The sequence below is a fragment of the Cricetulus griseus genome, chromosome 8 (genome assembly GCF_003668045.3).
Source record: "Cricetulus griseus strain 17A/GY chromosome 8, alternate assembly CriGri-PICRH-1.0, whole genome shotgun sequence".
Classification (NCBI taxonomy): Eukaryota; Metazoa; Chordata; class Mammalia; order Rodentia; family Cricetidae; genus Cricetulus; species Cricetulus griseus.
The window spans coordinates 25,311,614-25,333,457 of NC_048601.1; the positions used below are offsets into that span (position 1 = coordinate 25,311,614).

The 21,844-nt window shown below is 49.8% G+C and overlaps 1 protein-coding gene across 5 annotated transcripts in view; it reads left to right on the top strand.

Moving 5' to 3' along the window:
* The window catches only part of Erc1 (ELKS/RAB6-interacting/CAST family member 1), a 307,389-nt gene extending 301,477 nt beyond the window's left edge, over window positions 1-5,912 (top strand). For 3 of the 5 annotated variants that reach the window (XM_027429282.2, XM_027429285.1, XM_027429287.1), the window contains one exon: window positions 1,159-1,296. In XM_027429282.2, coding sequence (XP_027285083.1) covers window positions 1,159-1,296 — 138 coding nt within the window. Of the gene's footprint in view, window positions 1-1,158 lie in introns of all 5 variants that reach the window. The other 2 variants (XM_027429286.2, XM_027429284.1) reach the window with 1 other exon arrangement.
* Window positions 5,913-21,844: the final 15,932 nt, after the last annotated feature.

Below are 21,844 nucleotides of genomic sequence, written 5' to 3' on the forward strand. Positions count from 1 at the left end.
GAGATGTACATGTGCTTCCTCTACCTCCCGGTCCTCCCTCTCTCTCAGCCCTATTCAATTAACATTCGAGAACCTTCTCAGAAGATGAAGCCAGTCTTGTCACTGTGCCATTTCAGAATACAGGATTCCCTTGAATTTTGCATGAGATTGGGTTGAACTCTAGCTTCATGCGCGGTCTCTTCAACTCCATCCTTCTCCACCCACAGCCCGCTTTAGGATCCAGCATACTGAATGGGGTTTTGATCTGCCTCTGATCTCCAGGCTACTCCACTCTGGCTCTTGAGACCCAGATACTAGCCACCTTTAATGACTCCTCCTCAGACACCCCAGAATAAAACAATTGTGTGTTTTCTCTCACAGCATGCCCTCATGCCTCTGTGGTGGATTATTGACATGCTTACTCTGTCATCAGCCTACAGGGAGTTTCAGGACAAGGACCCGATCCTGTTGTCTTTAAGACACTCAGCAACTGTTGGAGGTTTAGAGAACTGTCCAGTGGGCTCTGAAAACAGCAGAACATTGGGAATGATGTGTCTCTTCTGAGCAGTGGGCTATGCTACCTGTCAAAATAATCTCTCCAGCTAACTTAGCAGTCTCAGGGCCCTGCTAAAACACAGCCGTGTATAGCAAAGGGAAATCTCCCTTGGGCAGGAGCACCACACAAAGTTGAGGTCCTCAACCCATTCGAGGTTGTGAAATTGGAACAGTGGACACAGCCATCCCCATGAAGTCAACACTACAAGTTACAGTAGTTGGCCTTGAACTTAAAACAATGGTCATTATTTTCATGGTCAGAGTCTATGAACTTGTATGGTTTTTTTGTTTGTTTGTTTGTTTTGTTTGCTTTTTTGTTTGATTTGGCCTTGGTTTTTCAAGACAGGGTTTCTCTGTGTAACAGTCTTGGCTGTCCGAGAACTCTCTTTGTAGACAAGGCTGGCTTCAAACTCACTTGAAATCTGCCTGCCTCTGCCTCTGCCTCCCAAGTGTTGGGATTAAAGGCATGTGTCACCACCGCCTGGCATGAAACTTGTATGTTTTGGTCATTCTTTTTGATGCAGGAAGGTCAGCCCTGTTTGTAATTTCTTTCCTGACGAATCCCCACTCTCAACACAAGTAAGGTGCTCTCTGCCTGAATGCTGCCTCTCGTTTCCCTTTCAGCTTCAGAGTGAGCTGGAGAAAGTGGAAGGGGACAATGCAGAGCTGCAGGAGTTCGCTAACACCATTCTTCAGCAGATTGCTGATCACTGCCCTGACATCCTTGAGCAAGTTGTCAATGCCCTGGAAGAGTCTTCCTGATATGCTCCAAGGAAGGTGATCAAGGAGCCAGAAAGGAGAACCTGAGCAGCAGGTGTCTGAGCCGCCTCTGTACCAGACCCTGCCATCTGGAGGTGCGAACCCGGCCCATCTGTGTCTGTCGCCATACTCTGCCTTCTGCTTTGAATGTTGTCTCTGCACAAATCTCCTTGGTCTCCATGAAGAACTGCCCTTGTCATCAGCAGCAGAGAGCTGGGGAGGCCGGCACTCTGCCCTTCCAGGAACAGGAAGCCAGAAGCCCATCCGGCTCATCTGGAGTCCACACAGAGTTCTGTGCTTTGAGAGCTCAGTGCTGACGCACTGGAATGTGTGCTTTCTCCTCAGAGGGTAGAGAAGGAGGGAGCAGGAGGCCATGGATGAAGAGAAGAGCGCTTCTCTGCATGCCCCTCATGTTTACCAACCTTGCTTGCTGTCATGACCATCAGGTAGAGGCAGCTTAGCTCTCAGGCAGCTGTGAACCCTGGCCTGTTGCCTGTCTCACCTACACTGCTGTCTGATGACAGGAGGGTCATGTACACAGTGGTCACCCAGTTCACTCTTGCTAAGACCTTTGACCTTCCCATACTTGACTGTTAGGTTAAATGTCTGACCTGAAGAGAAGAGGGTTTAACATGAAGGGCCCTGTTGTCATTGCTTGCAGCTTTGCTCCTCAAGAGAAGATGTCCCATAGGGCCATGCTGATTCCTCCCAAACATCACCCACAATGCTGTCTTCTCCCTCCACCCTGCCCCAAGCTACTGTAGAACAGGGGTTACTAGAGTGTGTGATCTACTACCCACCTTCTCAGCTCTACTCTTAAGGTTCAGCCTTAGAGTCACAGCCTCGTGTCCTGCCTAAAAGCTTCTTTTGGAACAACTGAGTTTATCTTATCTTATACACATTCTTTCCTCTATTCATTCATTCAAAAAACATTATGAAATGCCTTCTGTGTACACTTAAGTGTGTGAGGCACCCATCTTTGGAAAAGCCTCTGATAGGGAGAAGTGTGGGGATCCTGTAAGGTGCGCTCATTTGAATCATAGTGGTGAAAGCAGACCTTCTCCTTCCCAGACCAGCATCCTTTGTTCCCACTGTTGATTCATCAGTGGGCTTGAGTGGCTGAGCCATGTCTTTGCCTGCAAGGTCCCATTTGGCAGTTCAGGATCTTTGCTGTCAGTGTTGTTACCCTGAAAGGTATTCTGTACCTGTCCATTTGTGTCAGCTGACTGGTTAACACATGTATACACACCCTGTGGATTTGGCCAGCGCCACGCTGAAACCAGGTGCAGAGGACAGCTATCACAAGCAGGCTCTGAGAAAAAGACAGTGCAGCACACATCTAGTCCTTTGTTCCTGAGGCAGACACCTGGTGCTACCATCTTCTGATGGGGCTGCTGAAGTCTTTTGCCTTGTGTTCCCTCCTCTCTGCCCTCTACACTCTCAAAAGAATTTAATGCTACCTGTAAATCCCTCATGGCCCTCAACTGAGGACAGTCACATCCCTGTTTCCCTTCTTCCCTGCCATAAAGTGTTCCCTTGTGTGAGATGCTGAGGAGTGTTCCTCACGGGGGTTGAATGGACTCTGCCATGAACCTCAATGAGACACTTTCAGAGATCTCACTCTGGCCAGGAACATGGAGATGTGGCCAGAAATGAGGATCATTGCTGCTCAATTCTCTCAGTTCTTTTTATCGTCCCCTCCATAGGTCCTGTAGAAGACCCCAGTGTTTCAGGATAGGGAAGTTAGAATCTGAGTTTATGCCCAAAACGTAAGGAACCACCGCCTAGTAACAGCTTCTCAGGCTACTGATGCTGTCCGGCTCTTCTCCAGCTGCTCTGGGAGGTACCACACCAGGCAGGTGTCCTTGGTATTTGTTAGCAAGGGTTACTGTCTGCCACTCGTTACCTTTTCATTCTCTACTCTAAAACTTTTCTCCATCAGGTCCCTCCAGAGAGGCTTCAGGAGGCTTCTGGGCCACATGCTTGTTGGGAAGGCAAGTTTGTAAGGCAGACATTATCTGATCTCTGCACCTTAACAAGGGGATTTCCTCCTTGGGACTCAAAAGCTTCCAGAGGCTGTGGAGCTAAAATTGAACCATAAACATGGTCTTTGTGTTAGGGGAAGTTAATAGGTTATCTGGCATTCGAATCTTACTGACTTTATGTCATTCATTGGGCCAATAATTACTAAATACATATCTGCCATTGCACTAAGACATGTCATCCCATGACTGTCTTCATGCACTTATGTTACTCAAGGCATCTGGCCTTGAGAGCTCACTGAGGGTTGGTTAGGATCATCCCCATCACTTCATTCCATTGTCAAACCTCATACACTTTGCACCTAAACACCCCTGCCCCAAATGAAGGTCATTGTGAGGGTGACAGTAAGAAATGAGGACTGGAAACCAACCTGGGGCTCCTAGCTAAAGCAGCACCATATGAGCCCGGTGTCCTTAAGGAGGCCTTGTCCCAGGTCTCCATTGACTGACTGGTGTCACATCGGAATGGGATTAGCAAGGACTTAAAGACCATTAAAGATGGAGAAGTCGGAGTGGGCTTCAGCAACTGGAGATGTGGAGGGTGTGCTCCAGTTCCCGTCAGCCTTTCTTCTCATACATCTTCCTGAAGTCTGAGCGTACCTCTTCCTCACCTGTGGGCCTTAGAAAATGTAGGAAAGCAGACTGAACTGGAACCACCGACAGCGGGTTTGCTGGTCATGCTGTGGCTGGCCACATCCCATCCATGTGTTTGGCTTCCTGGGAAGAATATGTTGGCTCACTTTCTCCCTCGCGAGAAATGAAGTCAACGCAGATGGTTCTCACGTGCTACTGTCCTGCCCCTCCACTGTTGACGCTGGGATTGATTTGGCATCACACCCTCCTGTTTGACTGAAGCACAGGCCCACTGGCCTCCCTCCAGGTCTTTGAAGAAGAGCCAAAGCAAGGCTATGTAGAATGTGACACTCACAGGCCTAAGTCCCAGCAGGCCCCATGTCAACAGGACCGGTAACTCTCAAGTCTGCCTCCCCAGCCTCACCTCCTGCCTGCAGAGTCCAGAGCTGAGGAAAAGGAGCAAGAAGGATGAGGCTGCGCCACAGGCCTGTTGGGCACCCTCCGTCACTGCCAGTCTCAGAGCTTTTGACCGTTCAAATACATGTTCCCTCTCGTGAACCAAGACAATGTTCAGGGATGAAGAAAAGTTGCGGCCTGGGATCCTTCTGAACAAAATGGCTATCTGTACACTTTTTAAACAAAACTTTCCAAACTTTTTAGTGTCAAAATGGTAACCAAGTGTCTCTTGATTCTTCCCACTGTGTTTGTCAAGTGCTGTGACCCTATTGTAGGTATTTCTCCTCCTGCCTCTTTTAAGGGAGAAGTGATTGTAGGGGTTGATTTTTGGGGGAGCGGGTTATCTGTCCCGTCCCGCCACCTCTTGTCTCTCTGCTTGTTGATATTGTCTGTGTGATTCAGAGAACTGGGGCAGTTACATTGTGTCCATTGTTGAGAATATTAAAATATTAAAAAGTAGTTATAGAACTGAAAAATTAAAGAGCTGTGTTTTTAAAAATGCAATCCCATAAATAATCATGTTAACAAAGGAATTCAAGCTATGGGCAGCCTAGCTCCTCCCCCTCCAGGTTGGTGAGGTGGTAGCCAAGCCAGCCCTTGGGAAACACTACCACACTTGAGGTAGGTGATTGCCTGGGAACAAGAGACACCTGCTCAGTGGAGAAATGAGAATCTGGGCCTCAAAGCCTCTCAGTTGTGTCAGGGTTTTCTATACATCCTCAGGACCTCTGAGTAGAGACTTCAAAGCTGGTGACCCCAGAACCACCCTCACCCTCACTTTGGATCAAGCCTTGTGTGCCTAATGCTGTGTGGTAACCTGGACTTGGGCCTGCTTGCCAGGCCACAGGACCTCTTCCTGCCCACTTGGTGCTATTTCATCGTGACCATCCAACAGGGCAGCCTGGTCTCCAGAGCCTGCAGCCAGTGCCATGGGTGGCCCTCAGAGCCTGGCTCTCTCTAGTTTCAGATTCTAGATTCTTCCCTTTGAAGCTTTTTAGACCCAAACCCCCTTGGCTCCAGAAATGCCAGAGTTAAGAAAGGAACTGAGCCAGGCTGAGGCAAGGAGATCCACCTATGCCACAGTGAGCACAACAGCCCAGCCCCTCTTCCCGGCCACACCAGTGTTACATCCATCCTTTAAAGCATATGGTCCCACCTGAGGCATGTACCATCCCTTGGGCAGGTGGGCCGCCCAGTGCAGACCAGAAACTTCAGCTTTATTCTGCACCCCTACTTCAGAAGAGGCATGTTGCACTTTAGTGGGGAGCCCAGAATACTGGGCACTGGCTTCCTGTAGCTTGAGTCCCTGTAGATAGCAGTGGTGGCAGTCTGATGGCTTGTGTGAAGCAGCTGCAACTGCTGTCCTCAACTGTGCACATGCGTGCAGTTACTAGCGTCGAATTGCCGGCCTGATGGTGACATTACAAAGACATTGTGCTCTGTTCAACTTTGCCTTGGTAATTATTGTAAACACTTTGTTCAAGTTTTTTTTTCTTTTTTATTCACGAACTAAATCCATCAGGAAATTATAAACTTATTTAAAAACTGTGTGCTGCAGCCTTCTTTAGTCTCTGCCAGCCTGGTCACACCCCTATGATGAGATTGGTTACAGTCTGGAAAAGCAGGAGACCAGCAGTCCGCAGGAGGCCGTCTCTCCAGTGGCAGACTAGAATCTGTGCACAACAGGTTCAGGGAGATCCACAGCAGACTGGCCTGCTAATGCAAGCCTGGTCCCAACAGGAAACTCTTAGATTCCCACTCCAGCTCTGGTTATCTTTCAAAGCCCACTTCCAATCCCCTTTTTCTTTTCACCCTGTTCCCAAGCAGGGTGTCCACATCAGACCTAACTACATTATGAAAGCATCCATCACCCAGGAGGAGTAGAATAGTTTACACCAAGGTGGTAGAGGAATAGGTGTGGCCAGAACTGGGATTCCCATTTCAGTGGTGTGTTCTGATGGCTACCTCAGATGTGGGCTGCTTCTGCAAGTACTTCATGAACACCAATACTAAGAGAGTCAGGAGACCCATCCATAATTATGGACGTCATTGTCTGCTCCAGGACATCCTGAGGCCTTGTGCCCATAAGAAGTGTTCTGGGATGTTTTAGAGAGCTCATATCTGGTTAACTTCGTGTCTGTGTCTGTCTTAGGGAGGAAGAAGAAAGAAAGTCATGCTGAGCTTGGCACAATGGCTCATGCCGGCATCCTCAGTACTCAGGAGTCTGAGGCAGAAGGTTCAGAGGAGATGAGCCTGTCTCAGAGACTAAAGCCTCTGCGCCCTCTCTCTTCTATGGAAGTTGTGGCACTTGGCTGTGTTAGTTGGTAGGAATTGTGAAATGAGAGAATCAAGCATTTTCAAGCCCTTTTCCTGGCAGCGCAGCTGTGTAGAAGTATGCCAGGCAAAGCAGTACCTGACCTTGTTCCCCGGCTGAGGAACAGTGCTGCACCTGGTTGCATCATGAGAAATAGGAACAATGTGACTAGCAGAGTGAATCCTGTGCTCAGCAGCCTGAAGCCACAAGCACAAGCAGACCACACTAGTCAGCAGTTTCCAGGGTTTCCCATTCATTCCTTTAAACTAACTTATTCGCTCTGTTGTCGACCAGTACTTAGCTACAAAGGATCACAAGCTTGCATATGGTGCACATAAACCCATGTGGGTACACACCATCTTTTTTAAAAATGGTAATAATAAAAAGACATGAGGATAAAGCATAATTATGTTTTCCTTAATGAAAGCTCCTTGGAAGCACAAGGTTACTCTTCTGCATATCTGTGAGCTGTTTTAAAATGATCCAGCTGTGTATTGGAGAGAGCAAGGAGCAGGACATAGCTGCAAGGAGATTGGCTGGAGAGTGGGTGCTTGAAGCTGGGTATCAGGCTCTCAAGGGCTACTGGTAAGCCTTGCTCCCTTTTCTGAGGTCTGTGAGATTCCTTGATCAGCCCCCTCAGGATCACTTGTCTCTACTGTGTTTTCCCAGTCACCACACTCAAGCCTCTTCCCAAGACCATGTATCCCATTCTAAAACGGCTTCCTGAGTACACATCCCTCAGCTCACTCACTTCCATAACTCCTGTCGGGGACATCTGGGTACAAAGACCAATACTGTCAGCTGTTCCCTGTCTGCTGGGCTCTGGTGATGGCTTGTCACATCCCATCCCCACAGCCTGTTACCCATTTGCCAGATGAGACACAGACAGGAATCTCAGGACAGCCAGCAAAGGTGTGGCAAGGTTTCTCTGGTGTTGGGGCTCCCCACAGCTGTGGTTGCTTTTGGACTAGGGGAGGACACTAGTCCCAGCACCAAAGGGAAACCCAGAAACAGAAGCACTTTGTAGATCCTCAAGTTGGTCCATACAAGATGAATTTGACCCCTGGTGGTGTCAGGATTGGGGCTGAGAAGGTTGTGTGGGCAAAAAACAAAACAGTGCACAGGTGTCCCAGCTAACCAGTGGCCTTTGTGGACCCAGGAAGCACTGCTCAGCTGAAAAACAAGACCCAGACACGATGGCTACAATGTGCCTTAGATGATGGGTTGCACCTGTATGGTAAAAAGACCTTTGTTGTCCTGAATGGGTGGCCAGCTGGGAAGAGCAACACCTCCCATCACCAGCTGTCCACTCTGCACAAACTCATAAAATAGGAGCACCTCACCCCTGCAGGACTGGAAAAAAAAAAAAAAAAAAAAAAGCTAAGAAGGGGAGCGAGTACCTGGCATGGCAGCCCTGAAAGCCAGCACCTTGCTGGCTCTGAGGGTGGGGGAAGCTCCCTGGGCCTGGAAGGCAGAAGCTGCTAAGAACAGAACACAAGGTCCCTGCACCAAGCAGTGTCTGTCAGCACAGGATCCACTGCCTGCCATTATTCACCATTACCTTTTCTGGTAGAGAAGCTAAAATGCAAGCTAAATATCTCAGAGCTACACAGTCAGCTAGTGAGAGGCCTGGATCATTCCTTTGTCAATGGATTTCCAGGCTTTTCTGAGGTCCTGTCATAGGGCCAGGGAGTGGGATGGTGGCATCCGACAGAGACTCCTGCCAGCCTCACAAGGGTGGAGGCATCAGGGCCACATGCTGGCTATGGGCTCAGGGGAAACAAAGGACGTGTCTGGCCTGCTCACTATCGAGTTGGATATGAGTCACATGGTCTCGTGTTGTTGAACACCGTTGATTTCCTGGGAATTGGGCAGTTAATCACTTAACATCCTAGTCATCTCAGGCTAAATTTTACCAGGAAGGGATGATATAGGCGGATAGCGTGCCACATCAGTGTTCCTGGTACATACATCACCCCTTTACTGTGTCACCTGGGGAGTAGGCTGTTCCACACAGCACTCAATGGCTTATGGGGTGCCATGGTATGTTTATTTGCCCCAAAAGCTCATGTGTTGGAAACTTCCAAATTTGTGTTGATGGTATTAGAGGTAAGACTTTTGGAAGACAATTAGGGTTCAATGAGGTCACGAGAGTGGCGCCCCACCATGGGGGAAGAGGCCCTAGCGGCACACTACCCAATCACCAATATGGTGTCTTCCGCTGTGTTAACCTGTACACCGAGGCCCTGCCAGATGCAAGATGATGTCATCCCCACGCGCTCAGACTCCCAGCCAAACTGATCCCATTCCTTACGAAGTGCACTCTCAGATGGCATGGTACAGTGTCAGGAAATGGACTGTCACAGGTGGCACAGAGCATTCACAGTCACATCCATTGGACTCCCACAGCCATGAGCCAGGCCCAGTGCTGTTTCAGCAGCATGCTGACATTCCCACAAGGCCATGCCTGCAAGGCAGAGCTGTCCCGAAGTGAAAGAGACAGATGGAAACAGAACACTTGTCCTGTTGTTAAGCTGACAAAGAACCAGCCGAAAGCTTGACCGTGGAGGCAAGGTGCACACAGAGTTAAGATGCAGAACAGGTTCCCAGCTGGCCTTTGCTGCAGACTAAGTGTGTGGAGACGTTCCTTAAAGCTATGTACTTTTTACAATAGAGACAGTGCAGCCCCCACACTTCACATGTTTATAGCATGCAAACAAGAGGATGTACCATCTAGGGTATGACTCAGAGGGAGAGCCCTTGCCTAGTGTGTGGTCCATCCATCCCCACCACATCAGGGAAAAGGTGCACGAGAAAGTACCAAGCACCCGGCAATGAGAAGGTGAGCTTGACACCCGACAGTCATTTGTTATATTAAAATCACTTCTGAGCATAAGCTTGCTTTGGAAACCCATGAGCAACCCATGGAGATGCTGACAGTGTGTTTCCTCCTTCAGGAAGGGCGCTGCTCTCTGAGAGGATCTGCTTTGAGACCCAGCTCATGCCATCTGAAATCCCCCAGAGACATCAGCTAAAGATAAGAAAGCTAGCCCAGCATTGGTGGCGCATGCCTTTAATCCCAGCACTTGGGAGGCAGAGGCAGACAGATCTCTGTGAGTTCGAGGCCAGCCTGGTCTCCAGAGCGAGTGCCAGGATAGGCTCCAAAGCTACGCAGAGAAGCCCTGTCTCGGAAAACAAACAAACAAACAAAAAAATGAGAATGCTAAGGCCTAGAACAAGAAATTTCCCAGAGAGGGGAATTACCACCATGTATGTCCCAGGTTCCCTCCTGGTGACTGTGGGCACCAGTTCCTCCCCCAAGGAAGTTATATGCCAACAATCATATTGTTTCTGCTTTAGGCAGAAAGAAGCCCAGATAGCAATGGGCATGCCTCAGCATCTGGGCCCCATTGCCCCCCTTTGTGAGGATGGGCTCCCAAATAGGAGCTCTGCCTGCCCTGGCTCTTAGTCACTGTAACAAATGCGACACAGGGAGCCTGGAACTCAACATGAGATTCTTTGGCCAGGCCATCACATCATGGAGTTGAGGCCTCAGCGTGCTGACAACCCTCTTGGGATGTTTCTAAGCTCCCTACACAGACCTAAACGTGCAGAAGACACTTGGGGATGAGGTCAGCCTCAGAATGAGAGGCACCTTGATCTCCACCCTCTCCTTCCAGGACCTGTAGCTTGCCTTTCTTCTCCTGTCTCCTCATTGTCAGCCTCAAGCCCCTGTAAGCAAGGACCATCCTTTCTTCTGGGTCCTCTGCAGGCCTACGCGCACGCACGCGCACGCGCACCCACGGACTGGGTTTACCAAGCTTCACTGCTTCCCGCTAGCTTCTTATCCCGACTTGTTCTTTCCTACAGTTGGCTGAGCTTTAACTCCAGTTTCCTGATGTCAGGTGGGAAATCCTGCCCCTGCCCCTGCCCCTGCCCCTGCCCCTGCCCCTCCCCCTCCTTCTCCCTCTCCCCCCGGCTGTGGAGCTGCCATTAAGGCTGTGCTAGCAATGAGCCACAGGTGGAGCCTATCTGTCCTGAGCAGCAGCTTGGAAGGAGACAGCTGGGCTCTGACCCTGGCGCTCAGGGTCCTGGGTGAGGCTCCCACCATCTGGGGCTGCCTCTCCTCCCCTGATCCTATCCCCTGGTCCTCCCAGCCACCCCCAGGAATTCCCACAGGGGTTTCTAAGAAGCTGAACCTGCCTTGGCGGGGAGGAAGCAACATCTTGGAATCCAGTGCAGGTAACAGTCCTCGTGGGCTCATTTGATATCCTGGGAACTTGCCAGCATTCTCCCAAGCATGTGTGCACACGGCGTATTGTGCGGCCCTGCCTTCACACATGTGTGCACACAGTGTACGTGTGCAGCTGTGCCGACATATACACAATGGCGTTGGCCAAGTGAGGGTCTCCATGTTAAGAAGGAAATGAATAAACAACGTCAACATTTTTGTTTCCCTCCGAGGCTTGCAAAGAAGGTGTTAAGAGCACAAGTTTTAAATCATAAACTTTGTTAAAAGGCAAGCGGCCTAATGCGTGACTCTTGCCAACTTGGATGTGCTCCTTGGGGTAATGCTACACTGAGCTAAGGCAGAAGGAACCGTGGGAGGAAAAGGCAGAATGGGAGCAAGCCGCAGAGTCAACCGAGGGCAGACCAGCTGGAGCCCAGAGGGCCTTGATGCCTTTTTCTAGTTTCCATCTTACATTTGCCTAGACAGATAGAGCCTCTGTCAGGCCTAGAGGACACACAGCAAGGAAGGGGTTGACCTTCTTCCAAGAGACCCAGAACAGACCCAAATCGCCCATGGAATGATTGCTTAAGGGTCAGGAGAGACAGCCAGAGGACCTGCCAGCTGGGCCCCTCACCTCCATGGACTCCCGTTCCTCCCTATCCATCTCCAAAGACAAGCTGCCTCTTCGTGGGTGCAGGGACCATGCTCAGCACTGCTCGAGACACAGGGGGCAAATGAGTCCCCTGCTTGGATGAAAATAAAATGAAGATGTAAACCTACAGTGATTGTGCAATTTGGGACAGTGTGGGAATAACCAGAAGAGCTTTGATAGGGCTAGTAGCCACACTTCCCTCTTACCTAATTCTGCTCCATCACTGTCCTTCCCCTAATGGCTCTCCAGGGCCCAGGTTTCACTTAGCCCATCTTCTGGTCCTAACATCTGCTCTCCAACACTCGGAACTTGTAAAGACATCTCTGCCCTACCAGGTCCCTGTGATTTTGTGTCGTCGAATTTGTGGGTGCTTACCTTGCCTGAGTAAGTACTTCACCTCCTTCTCTGTGCAACTGGAATAGGGGCCATTCTGGTCCACTCATTAAAAAAAAAAAAAAAAAAAAAAAAAAAAAAAGTGAGTCAGGCAGTGGTGGTGTTGGCAGAATTTTCTGGCCCACCAGTCAGTTCCAAATAACCACACAGAGATTTACTATTAATTATAAATGCTCGGCCAATAGCTTAGGCTTGTTACTAACTAGCTCTTACAGCTTAAAGGAACCCATATTCCCTACCCAAGTTCTACCTGTGACCCATGGCTTGTTACCTCATTTTCTACAGGTCCTCCTGCTTCTGCGTGAGACTCCTCAGACTCCAACATCCTTCTTCCCAGCATCCTCCAAGTCTGGCTCTCCTGCCCAGCTATAGACCAGTCAGCTCTTTATTAACTAATGAAAGTAATACATATTTACAGTATGCAAAGATTTTCCACACCAGGTGGTACATGCCTTTAATCCCAACACTTGGAAGGAAGAGGCAGGGAGATCTCTCAGTTCGAGGCCAGCCTGGTCTACAGAGTGAGTTCCAAGGCAGCCAGGACTACACAGAGAAACCCTGTCTCAAAAAACCAAGGGAAAAATGTGTGTGTGGATGTGGATATGTGGATGTGTGTGTGTGTGTGTGTGTGTGTGTGTGTGTGTGTGTGTGTGTGTGTGTATTTGTCTCTGTGTGTATTTGTGTCTCTGTGTTTGTGTGTGTGTATCTGTGTATGCATGTCTGTGTGTGTGTCTGTCTATGTGTATATCTGTGTGTGAGTCTGTCTGTCTGTCTATGTGTGTGTGTGTGTGTGTGTGTGTGTATCTGTGTATGCATGTCTGTGTGTGTGTCTGTCTATGTGTATATCTGTGTGTGAGTCTGTCTGTCTATGTGTGTGTGTGTGTGTGTGTGTGTATGTGTGTGTGTGTATTTCTGTATCTGTATCTGTATGTGCATGTCTGTGTGTGTATGTGTCTGTCTATGTATATGTGTGTACACGTGTATGTGTGTATTTGTATGAAGCATGCATTCACATGTGGCTTTGGAGTGGTCTCTCATTGTAACCCTGGGCTTGTTGATTAAACTAAGACAGCTGTCTCTGCCTCCTCAGCACATGGATTCCCAGCAATACCACACCCAGTTTTTATGTGGGTGCTGGGGATGGCACTAGGCTCCCCATGCTTGTGAGCAGGCACTTTACTGCCTTACTGTCTCTTCAGCCCCTATCCCTGTTAACAGTATTGTCTTCTCTGAGCTAGCCCCTCTGAGCTCTGACTTGAGAAAATGTGACTCCCCAAGACAGCAACAGGGGGACTCGAGAGGTGGCTCAGTAGTTGAGTACTTGCAGCTCTTGCAGAGGACTAGAATTCCCAGCACCCACACCAGGTGGCTCACAGTCACTTAGAACTCCAGGGCATCTATCTAATGTCCTCTTCTGGTCTCTCTGGACACCTGCATACGTGTGCACGTGTTCATACACACACACACACACACACACACACACACACACACACCAATAAATGTAAATTTTTAGATATTTTTAAAAGATAGAATGGGAACAATGAGAAAGAGAGAGACAGGCTCGGCTCCTGGATCTATCTGTGCTGCTCTTTCTGGGCTAGTTAGTACTTCTGGGAACCAGCTGGCCCTTCTGTCATATGCAAGAAAGCTGCCATGCTGTGCTGTTAAACACATCAGCCCAGCTGTGGGTAGCCACCAAGTTCTAACTCTCCTGGGATTGGGTGCCACTGCCTGGGGTCTGAGGCATTGAATATCTGTGGTTTGGGTGGTCCTAAGGAGCCCTCTCAACACCTTCAGAATGGACTCCCAGATACATGTGTTTATAGGTGAATAAATAGCCCCTGGGTTTCTGCCTCTCCAGCCAGGGTTTCTATTAAATTCATGACTGTGAATTCCTCTTCCTCGGGGGAGCAGCTGGAGGGAAAGACTCACAACCATAACAACCAGTGGCCTGTGCACAGGTGGCAAACTGAAGCACCCAGGAGGCAGAAGAGCCTGCAGCCTGCCTCCTTCCCACCCCACCCCTGCAGCCTGCCTCCTTCCCATCCACCCCTGCAACCTGCCTCCTTCCCATCCACCCCTGCAGCCTGCCTCCTTCCCATCCACCCCTGCAGCCTGCCTCCTTCCCATCCACCCCTGCAGCCTGCCTCCTTCTCACCCCACCCCTGTAGCCTGCCTCCTTCCCACCCCACCCTGCAGCCTCCTTCCCACCACCACCCCTGCAGCCTGCCTCCTTCCACCCCTGCACCTGCCTCCTTCCCATCCACCCCTGCAGCCTGCCTCCTTCCCAGCCTGCCCCTTCCCACCCCTGCAGCCTGCCTCCTTCTCACCCCACCTGTAGCCTGCCTCCTTCCCACCACACCCCTGCAGCCTTCCTCCTTCCCACCACACCCCTGCAGCCTGCCTCCTTCCCACCCCACCCCTGCAGCCTGCCTCCTTCCCATCCACCCCTGCAACCTGCCTCCTTCCCCCACCCCTGCAGCCTGCCTCCTTCCCATCCACCCCTGCAGCCTGCCTCCTTCCCATCCACCCCTGCAGCCTGCCTCCTTCCCATCCACCCCTGCAGCCTGCCTCCTTCTCACCCCACCCCTGTAGCCTGCCTCCTTCCCACCCACCCCTGTAGCCTGCCTCCTTCCCACCACACCCCTGTAGCCTTCCTCCTTCCCACCCCATCCCTGCAGCCTGCCTTCTTCCCACCCCACCCCTGCAGCCTGCCTCCTTCCCACCACACCCCTGCAGCCTGCCTCCCAAGGGCTCTTTGAGACAGTGTCCATCTCATGCCTGCTGAGCCCTTGCCCAGCAACTGCCTCATTTTCCTTTTTCTCTAATTTTTGCCTTTGCTAACACACACACACACACACACACACACACACACACACGTGTTTCTTCTCTTTCTCCATGCATAGTGATCAGGGCCAAGAAACAGTGCTGGCCTGTAAGCTGGACTTCTCCCTGCTGGGTTGTGGGCCAGGGAGGATTTCAAGGTCAGATTTACTCCCAGAAGGGCCACAAAGGAATTTCTCCTGGATGTCTGGGACATAAGTCCCAGCTGTTTGCAGCTGGGCTGAGTTCCTGGAGGAGTTTCCTGAACGAGCCCCACTATTTATGTTCTTCAGCATCTCTCACCGGCTTGGTTAAAGTTATGTTTATTTCCAGGTTTGCATCAGTCATTGCTGACCGAAGGAAACTCTACTTACTATAATAAGTCTTGGCCTTGCAGCCCACACAATGCCCCTCCCATACCCAGCCACACAGTCAGCCCATAGCCCAGGACCTGCCTCCCCTGCAAAGGGGTAGGCGCCTCCTCCTGCACCCGCCACCTGTGACACAGCCTTTGCTGCCTTCCACTAAGCACACCTTAAGTGTTTTGGAACCTCCCATGTGGCCCTTTTAGAGCTTTAAAACTGAGTTAGAAGGGTGTTATTAAATATGACTACCTCTATAGCCATGAGAACACACAGTGTCCCAGATCAGTCCATGGGCCCCTCTGCTGAGAGGTTTGAGGGGAAGACAGAGCTGCCATCGGGCTCATGGGGAACCAGACAGAAAACCAGTCCTTTGGAGGATTCTGGGAATCAGCGTCCGCACTGCGCACTGACAACGAATAAATCATACTTAGAGTCTGATTGGTCATTGTCCTGTCAGCCTGAAAACCCACTTGGTCTTTAGGATCCTAGGTGGTCCATGAGAATGGGCAGCAGAAAGGAGTGTGTGGCTCAGGGCAGCTATGCACTTATGAGAGCTACCTACCTGCCCCTATGGTGTCAGAGAGATCAAACCTCCAGCCCCAGGCCTGAGCACCTCCACCCCTGCCTCTGGGAGTCCTTGTGTCTTCTCTGGGTGCAGTTTGTTAGTATACCTCAAAAGCAAATCAGTCCAGGAATCACCTGTGCATCCGCAATCCCACTGCTATGAATGTCCCACCAAAAAAGATTGAAGGCAAATTTCAGAGATTCCTGCCTACCGTATTTGCAATAGCATCATTCGTAACACCAGGAGATGAATTGTGACGTATCTGTACAGTGGTACTTCCTCCACCATAAAGAAGATGATAAAAATATTTACAGCTACAATAACACTGATGAAACCCAGGACATCGTGCTCAGTGAAAGGGACAGAGACAAAAAGACAAATACTCCATAACACTGTCTGTGAAGTACAGGAGAGCAAACTCCCAGGCACTTTAGGATGGAGGAGAGGGAAAGAAGTCGGTCGTTAGAGTGTCCTAAATCCATTGTCCTGGCGCATACCTGTAATCCCAGCACTGGGAGGCTGAGACAGGGAGACGGCTCTGTGACACTGGATGTGTTTAGCACTGGAATAAGAAGCTTAAAAACTTAGTTTACAAAAACGTGGTTCTGCACCATCCTGGCTAGACTGGCTCCGCCCCCAGCCTGCCTATGTCCTCTGTATTCTGGAACATGAAAACCTTCTGATGCAAGCATCCTCATCCTTCCCCCAGGGTGCCTGGAAGCCACTGCCCTCCACAGCCGATTGGCCGCAGCTAATTGGACACCATGTCAGCACCCTTGAATGTCTGGCAAATCTCCAGAAAGTGTGCCCATGCTTCCTTTTCCCCCTGGGGGCATCACAGGATTTGGGGGACTCAGACCCCCCCCCCATGTAGAACAGGACCAAGAGAAGTGACTTTGTGACGCATGGGGATAGAGCTCCTTACTCCACTCCCTCATACCGGAAGGATACAGTGGCTGCACAAGTATCCTGCTCACCAAGCAGACCACTCTGGCTAGAACAGGCCTATGTGCTAGAAAGTTCACTGCAGATTGTTAAGAGTAGGAAAGGCTCTCAGCAATAGTCATGTCCCATCTCTTCCTATGAGACACAGAGAGGCCTAGAAACATCAAGCAGTGCATCTGTAGGGAGTGCACAAACTCCTGAGTGTGTGTGTGTGTGTGTGTGTGTGTGTATGTATGTATGTATGTATGTATGTATGTATGTATGTGGTATGACATAGGCATGTCCATGTCTAGAATCCTGGTGTCTCAGATCCATGGGACATGGCAAAGCCTTCCCCGGGTGAGGTTTGGGGACCAGGCAAAGCCTTCCCTGGGGTGAGAATTGAAGACCAGGCGAAGCCTTCCCTGGGATGAGGATTGGCGACCGGGCAAAGCCTTCCTCTCTCTGGTCCTAATGCATATGTTACCAGGGTGAACAGAAAACCTCTGCTGCAGTTTCTCCCCCAGGATGCTTATGTCCTGAAGTCTGCTCCCCTACAAAGATGGCGCCTACCAAGATCAGTTAGACCTGCCTCCTTATTCCGTCGTATACCATAAGCCTCCTTGTTAAACATATGCAATAACTCTGCCTCCTGTTCAACTGTATTTCTGGGGTGCTCCAGCTCCTCCATCAGAGTAAGCATAGCCCACCAATCCCAGCTTTTCTGTACCCGTCTGTGTGTCTGTCCTTTCTTCACTCCCTCATTGACCCTAGCTAAGCTTCTGGGACCCACACTTCAAGGACACAGTATGTCCTTAAGGCCACATCCAAAGCAACAAGGAATGGAATATCCAAAGCAACAAGGAGGCTTAGGGCTGGAGCAGTCTGGGTGTGGCCCACAGGGACAGCCAGCACTTGCTTTCACTGTAGCTTCCACAGCCCCCACCCCATAGCCTCCCTGACCATAGTTAACAACAGTAGGTACCCCTGAGATCAGCTGAAGAGGTGGCCAGCTGTAGGGAGGTGACAGGCAGAGCTGGATGCCATGCCCCATTGACTCAACTTCAAGCAAGCTGACATCCATTTTACCAGAAATGACAGCAAAGGGACATCACCCTCTGCCCCAGCTGGAAGTGGAAGGCTCTGTGGGACCTGCCATGAGAAGCAGCAGCTCACGTTTTTTTTTTTTTTTTTAAGGAGCTGACGTCCTCTGGTGTGGATAGAAAGAGGTGCTGTGCAGCTGCCAAACTCAGGAACTGCCAGCAACTTCAAAGCTGGGATCTAGGCCTCTGGGGATGGGATGGAGAGCATCTCTCTCAGTCCCTGCTCTGGGGTCATAACCCTGGGTAGGGGTGCAACGGTTCCGTGAGTGGCAAATGCTGGTGTTTGCTCAGTGTCACTTCTCACCTCTGAAATGGCCTCTGAGCAAGAAAAAAATAACTCGGAAATAGCTTGAAACATGCTCTCTCCACCCAGCTATTAGGTCTATGGCAGCATCTGCAAATAAAAACTCAAAAATATTTACACTTTGGGGGCTAGGGGTGTGGCTCAGCAGTAGAACCTTTGCCCAGCAACTGAAGACGCAGGTGAATGGGACCTGAGCATGGCAGACTTTTCCGTGGAACTCCCACAGTGTCATCCAAAGAGTTGGCCACACACTGGAAGCTAGCAACCAGCTGGAGGGGTGAACACTGGCTTGCCACGTTAGTGGTTGATTTCAAATGAACTGGAAGCCAGGCTAGGGGCTACTGAGAGTTCATGCAGTTAAAGGAAGCTAAGGAATTGGCCCTCTGGTTAGTGAGGTAGACTAGACTATGTTTACTATCAACGTAAGGCCAACAGGTATACAGAGCGCCAACTGGGTGCTACCTGGAACCCTAAGTTTGTTTTGTCATTGCATCTTGTTTGAGGTGCTGGGGGTGAATCCAGGGCCTCCCATGTGCTCTACCACCAAGTGACAGCCTAGCTCGAGACCTAAGTTTTTGTGTGTGAACCATGGATACTGCCTTGGGACAGGATCTGCAGATAGTGATCGCAGTGATGATGCCCTGGGACTGGAAGGATGATGGGTCTAGATGGGCTAAGTGCAGCAGAAACTATTCTATTTGCAAGGGCCGTCCCTCGGGAAGCAGCTTTGAGTGTCTGGCTCTCACTAACCAGTCACCTATGGCTCAGGTAGGTTAGGGTCAGGCTTTAGGGTTGTGTTGGAAAAGACAGATGGTGAGCTCTGCTCTGATCAGTGTGTGTGAACGACAAAGTGAGGAGCTACTCTGCTGACAGCTGAAGTGAGGCTCCTGGGGCTGCAGTGCAAACCTCCCCTTGGAGCACTTGACTGTTATGCTTCCAAAAGAAAGGTACCAGACGGTTGCAATACCCACGTCCAGCCTGGGTAGCTCATTGGCGAGACAGGGTGATTGAGACCCTAGGTCACAAGGAAAATGTCTACAGCTATGAGATGGCAGCCTCAGGCCTGGGTAGACAGATGTCTCAGAGTGCCTGCCCTCTGGCCCCTTCCACCTGTCTCTGCCAAGTTGCAGATGGCTTTGTGTAGCCTTTGTTGTTAAAAGACTTGCAAATTCACAGTCAAGGGAACCCCTAGACCCTCTGCTCATGGTCATTTGAGGCTGTCTTTTCTCCACACACTGCACCTAGGAGCCATGGAAATCATTGCATGTTTATAGTTCATTCTGTTTCATGAATAGCAGACCATGGTGGAGACATACCACAGCTTACTTCACCATTTGCTTACTGGGAGAAGCTGAACTCTTATTTTGGGCTATTAGAAATGGAATGCCTATGAATTTTCCATCTTAGGTTTGTATGTGAGCATAAATTGTGTTTCTCTGGGATAAATGCCCACGTGTACAATTCAATGATCAGATGGTAAATATATGTTCAGTTCTTTTGTTTTGCTTGGAGCTGGGGGTGTGGCTCAGGGACAGAGCACTTGCTTAGCCTGTTCTAAGAACCTGAGTTCCAGCCCCAGTACTGCAAATAATAATAATAATAACAATAATAATAATAATAATAATTCTCATAGACTCCCCAGACTTGTATCCAGTGTGGCTGAATCATTTTACATTCTGCAATGCGAAGACACCCACCTTCTGCACACCCTTGCTGGAACGGTCTGCACTGCTCCATCCAGGCTATGCTCTTTTCAGGCGTGTTTCTTTCCGAGCATTTCCTTGTAGCCGTCTGCCATTCATACATCGTCTCCAGGAAATTGTCTTCTCATGGATTTTTCCTCAGTTTAAATTTGCATTTAAAATTTTTTAAAAATATGTGTGTGTGTGGTGTAGGTATATATACATTTGGGGTGCGTGCACATGTATGTACCTGTGTAGGGCAGAGATCAATGACTCTGTCTTTTCTTTTTAAGACTTACTCATTTTTATTTTATGTATGTGGGTGTTTTGCCTGCATGTATGTCTATGTGCTATGAATGCCTAGTGCTCGAAGAGGCCAGAAGAAGGCATTGGACCCCCTGGAACTGGAGTTACAGAGACTAGTGAGCCACCACTGCACCTTGGTTTTTGAAACAGGTGCTATCATTGAGTCTGGAGCTCAGTAGTTCCACAAAACTGACAGCCCCAGTAGACCCCTGTTGACTGTTTCTCCAGTACTGAGCCACAGCATGGGCCACCATGCCTGGCTTTCTTACATGTTTGCTTAGGCTCTGAATGCAGGTCCCCATGCTTGTGTGGCATTTGGCAATTTTATTGGGTAAAGCCATCACCCCCCCACACAGTTGCATTTTTTAATTTTTTTTTTTTTTGGTTTTTTTGAGACAAGATTTCTCTGTGTAGCTTTAGAGCCTATCCTGGCACTCACTCTGGAGAGCAGGCTGGCCTCGAACTCACAGAGATCCGCCTGCCTCTGCCTCCCCAGTGCTGGGATTAAAGGTGTGTGCCACCAATGCCCAGCTTGCATTTATTTTTAATGTTGAGTTTTAAACTTTGTTCACATATTTCAGATACAATAGCAGCTATATCATTTTAACAATGTTGTGTGTAACTGAGTGGCATTAGGTATATTCACTCTACGATGCGTTTATTCATCTCCAGAACCTTCTGAGAATGTGCTTAGGAAACTCCCTCCCAACCCCCTGGCAATCACGGTGTTTCTTCCTGTCCCTGTGACTTTATTCTAGCAGAGTCACACAGATGGGATCACAAGCTGGCATCTCCAGAGGATTCACTGAGCACTCAAGCCAGAAGTCCCACCCTTCCTATGGATGAGTCATCCACCAGTGTGTGGCCACACCACAGTGTCCCGACCGGCAGGACGTCAACCTATGTGGCCGGCCGAGAGTGGCCTAGGATCTCATGCGCAGCCCTGAGAGTTGGCTCCCAACACCACAGTTTGTTTATCTGTGGTCAGTTAGTGGACCAGTGTATCTTCTACTTTGACTGTGATGACTAACACTGCTGGGTGAGCATGCAAACACCTTATCTTAGTGACTTTTCAGTTGGTGTGAGAAGGCACCATGTGCAAGGAAACTTACAGAAGAAACTGTTTATTTGGGGCTTACAGTTTCAGTGGGTTAGAGTCCATGACAGCCATGGTGGGGAGTATGGCAGCAGGTCAGCAGTAGCTGAGAGCTTACATCCCACCCACAGGCAGGAGGCAGAGAGACAGAGAGAGAAAGCCTGAGCTGACCATAGGCTTTTGAAACCTCAAAACCCACTCCATTGACATACCCCCTCCAACAAGGCCACACCTCCTAATCCTTCCCAAATGGTTCTACCAGCTGGGGACCAATATTCAAATGTATGAACCTATGAAGGTAATTCTCTTTCAAACCATCACAGACCAGTCCGTGCCTTGATCTCTACCCATCTAAAAGTGATCCAGCCTCACTTTCCTACTTGACTTCCAACACGTGCCTTTTCCCCCTTCTGGACAGACTCCTGGGGGCCATTAACATGTGAGTCCATTGGGCCAGTAGAGGGAGCTCCATCCTGGGATTTGTTGGGGGTTTTGGCAGCCTCTGCACAGCTTTCTGGAGGTAGAAAGGGGCGAGCGAGATTAAGAAAGAGCATGGCAGCCCCTCTCCTCTCACTCCCAACTGCACTCTCAGCTCTGAGGCCATTTTTCTAGGATTTGCTTTGTCACAGCCTTAGGAACTTTGTTCTTGGGGTTCCAAGTACCGCATGAAAATGGCATCACTATCAAGGCAAGCCTGGGAATAGAGGGTGAAGGTCAGCATT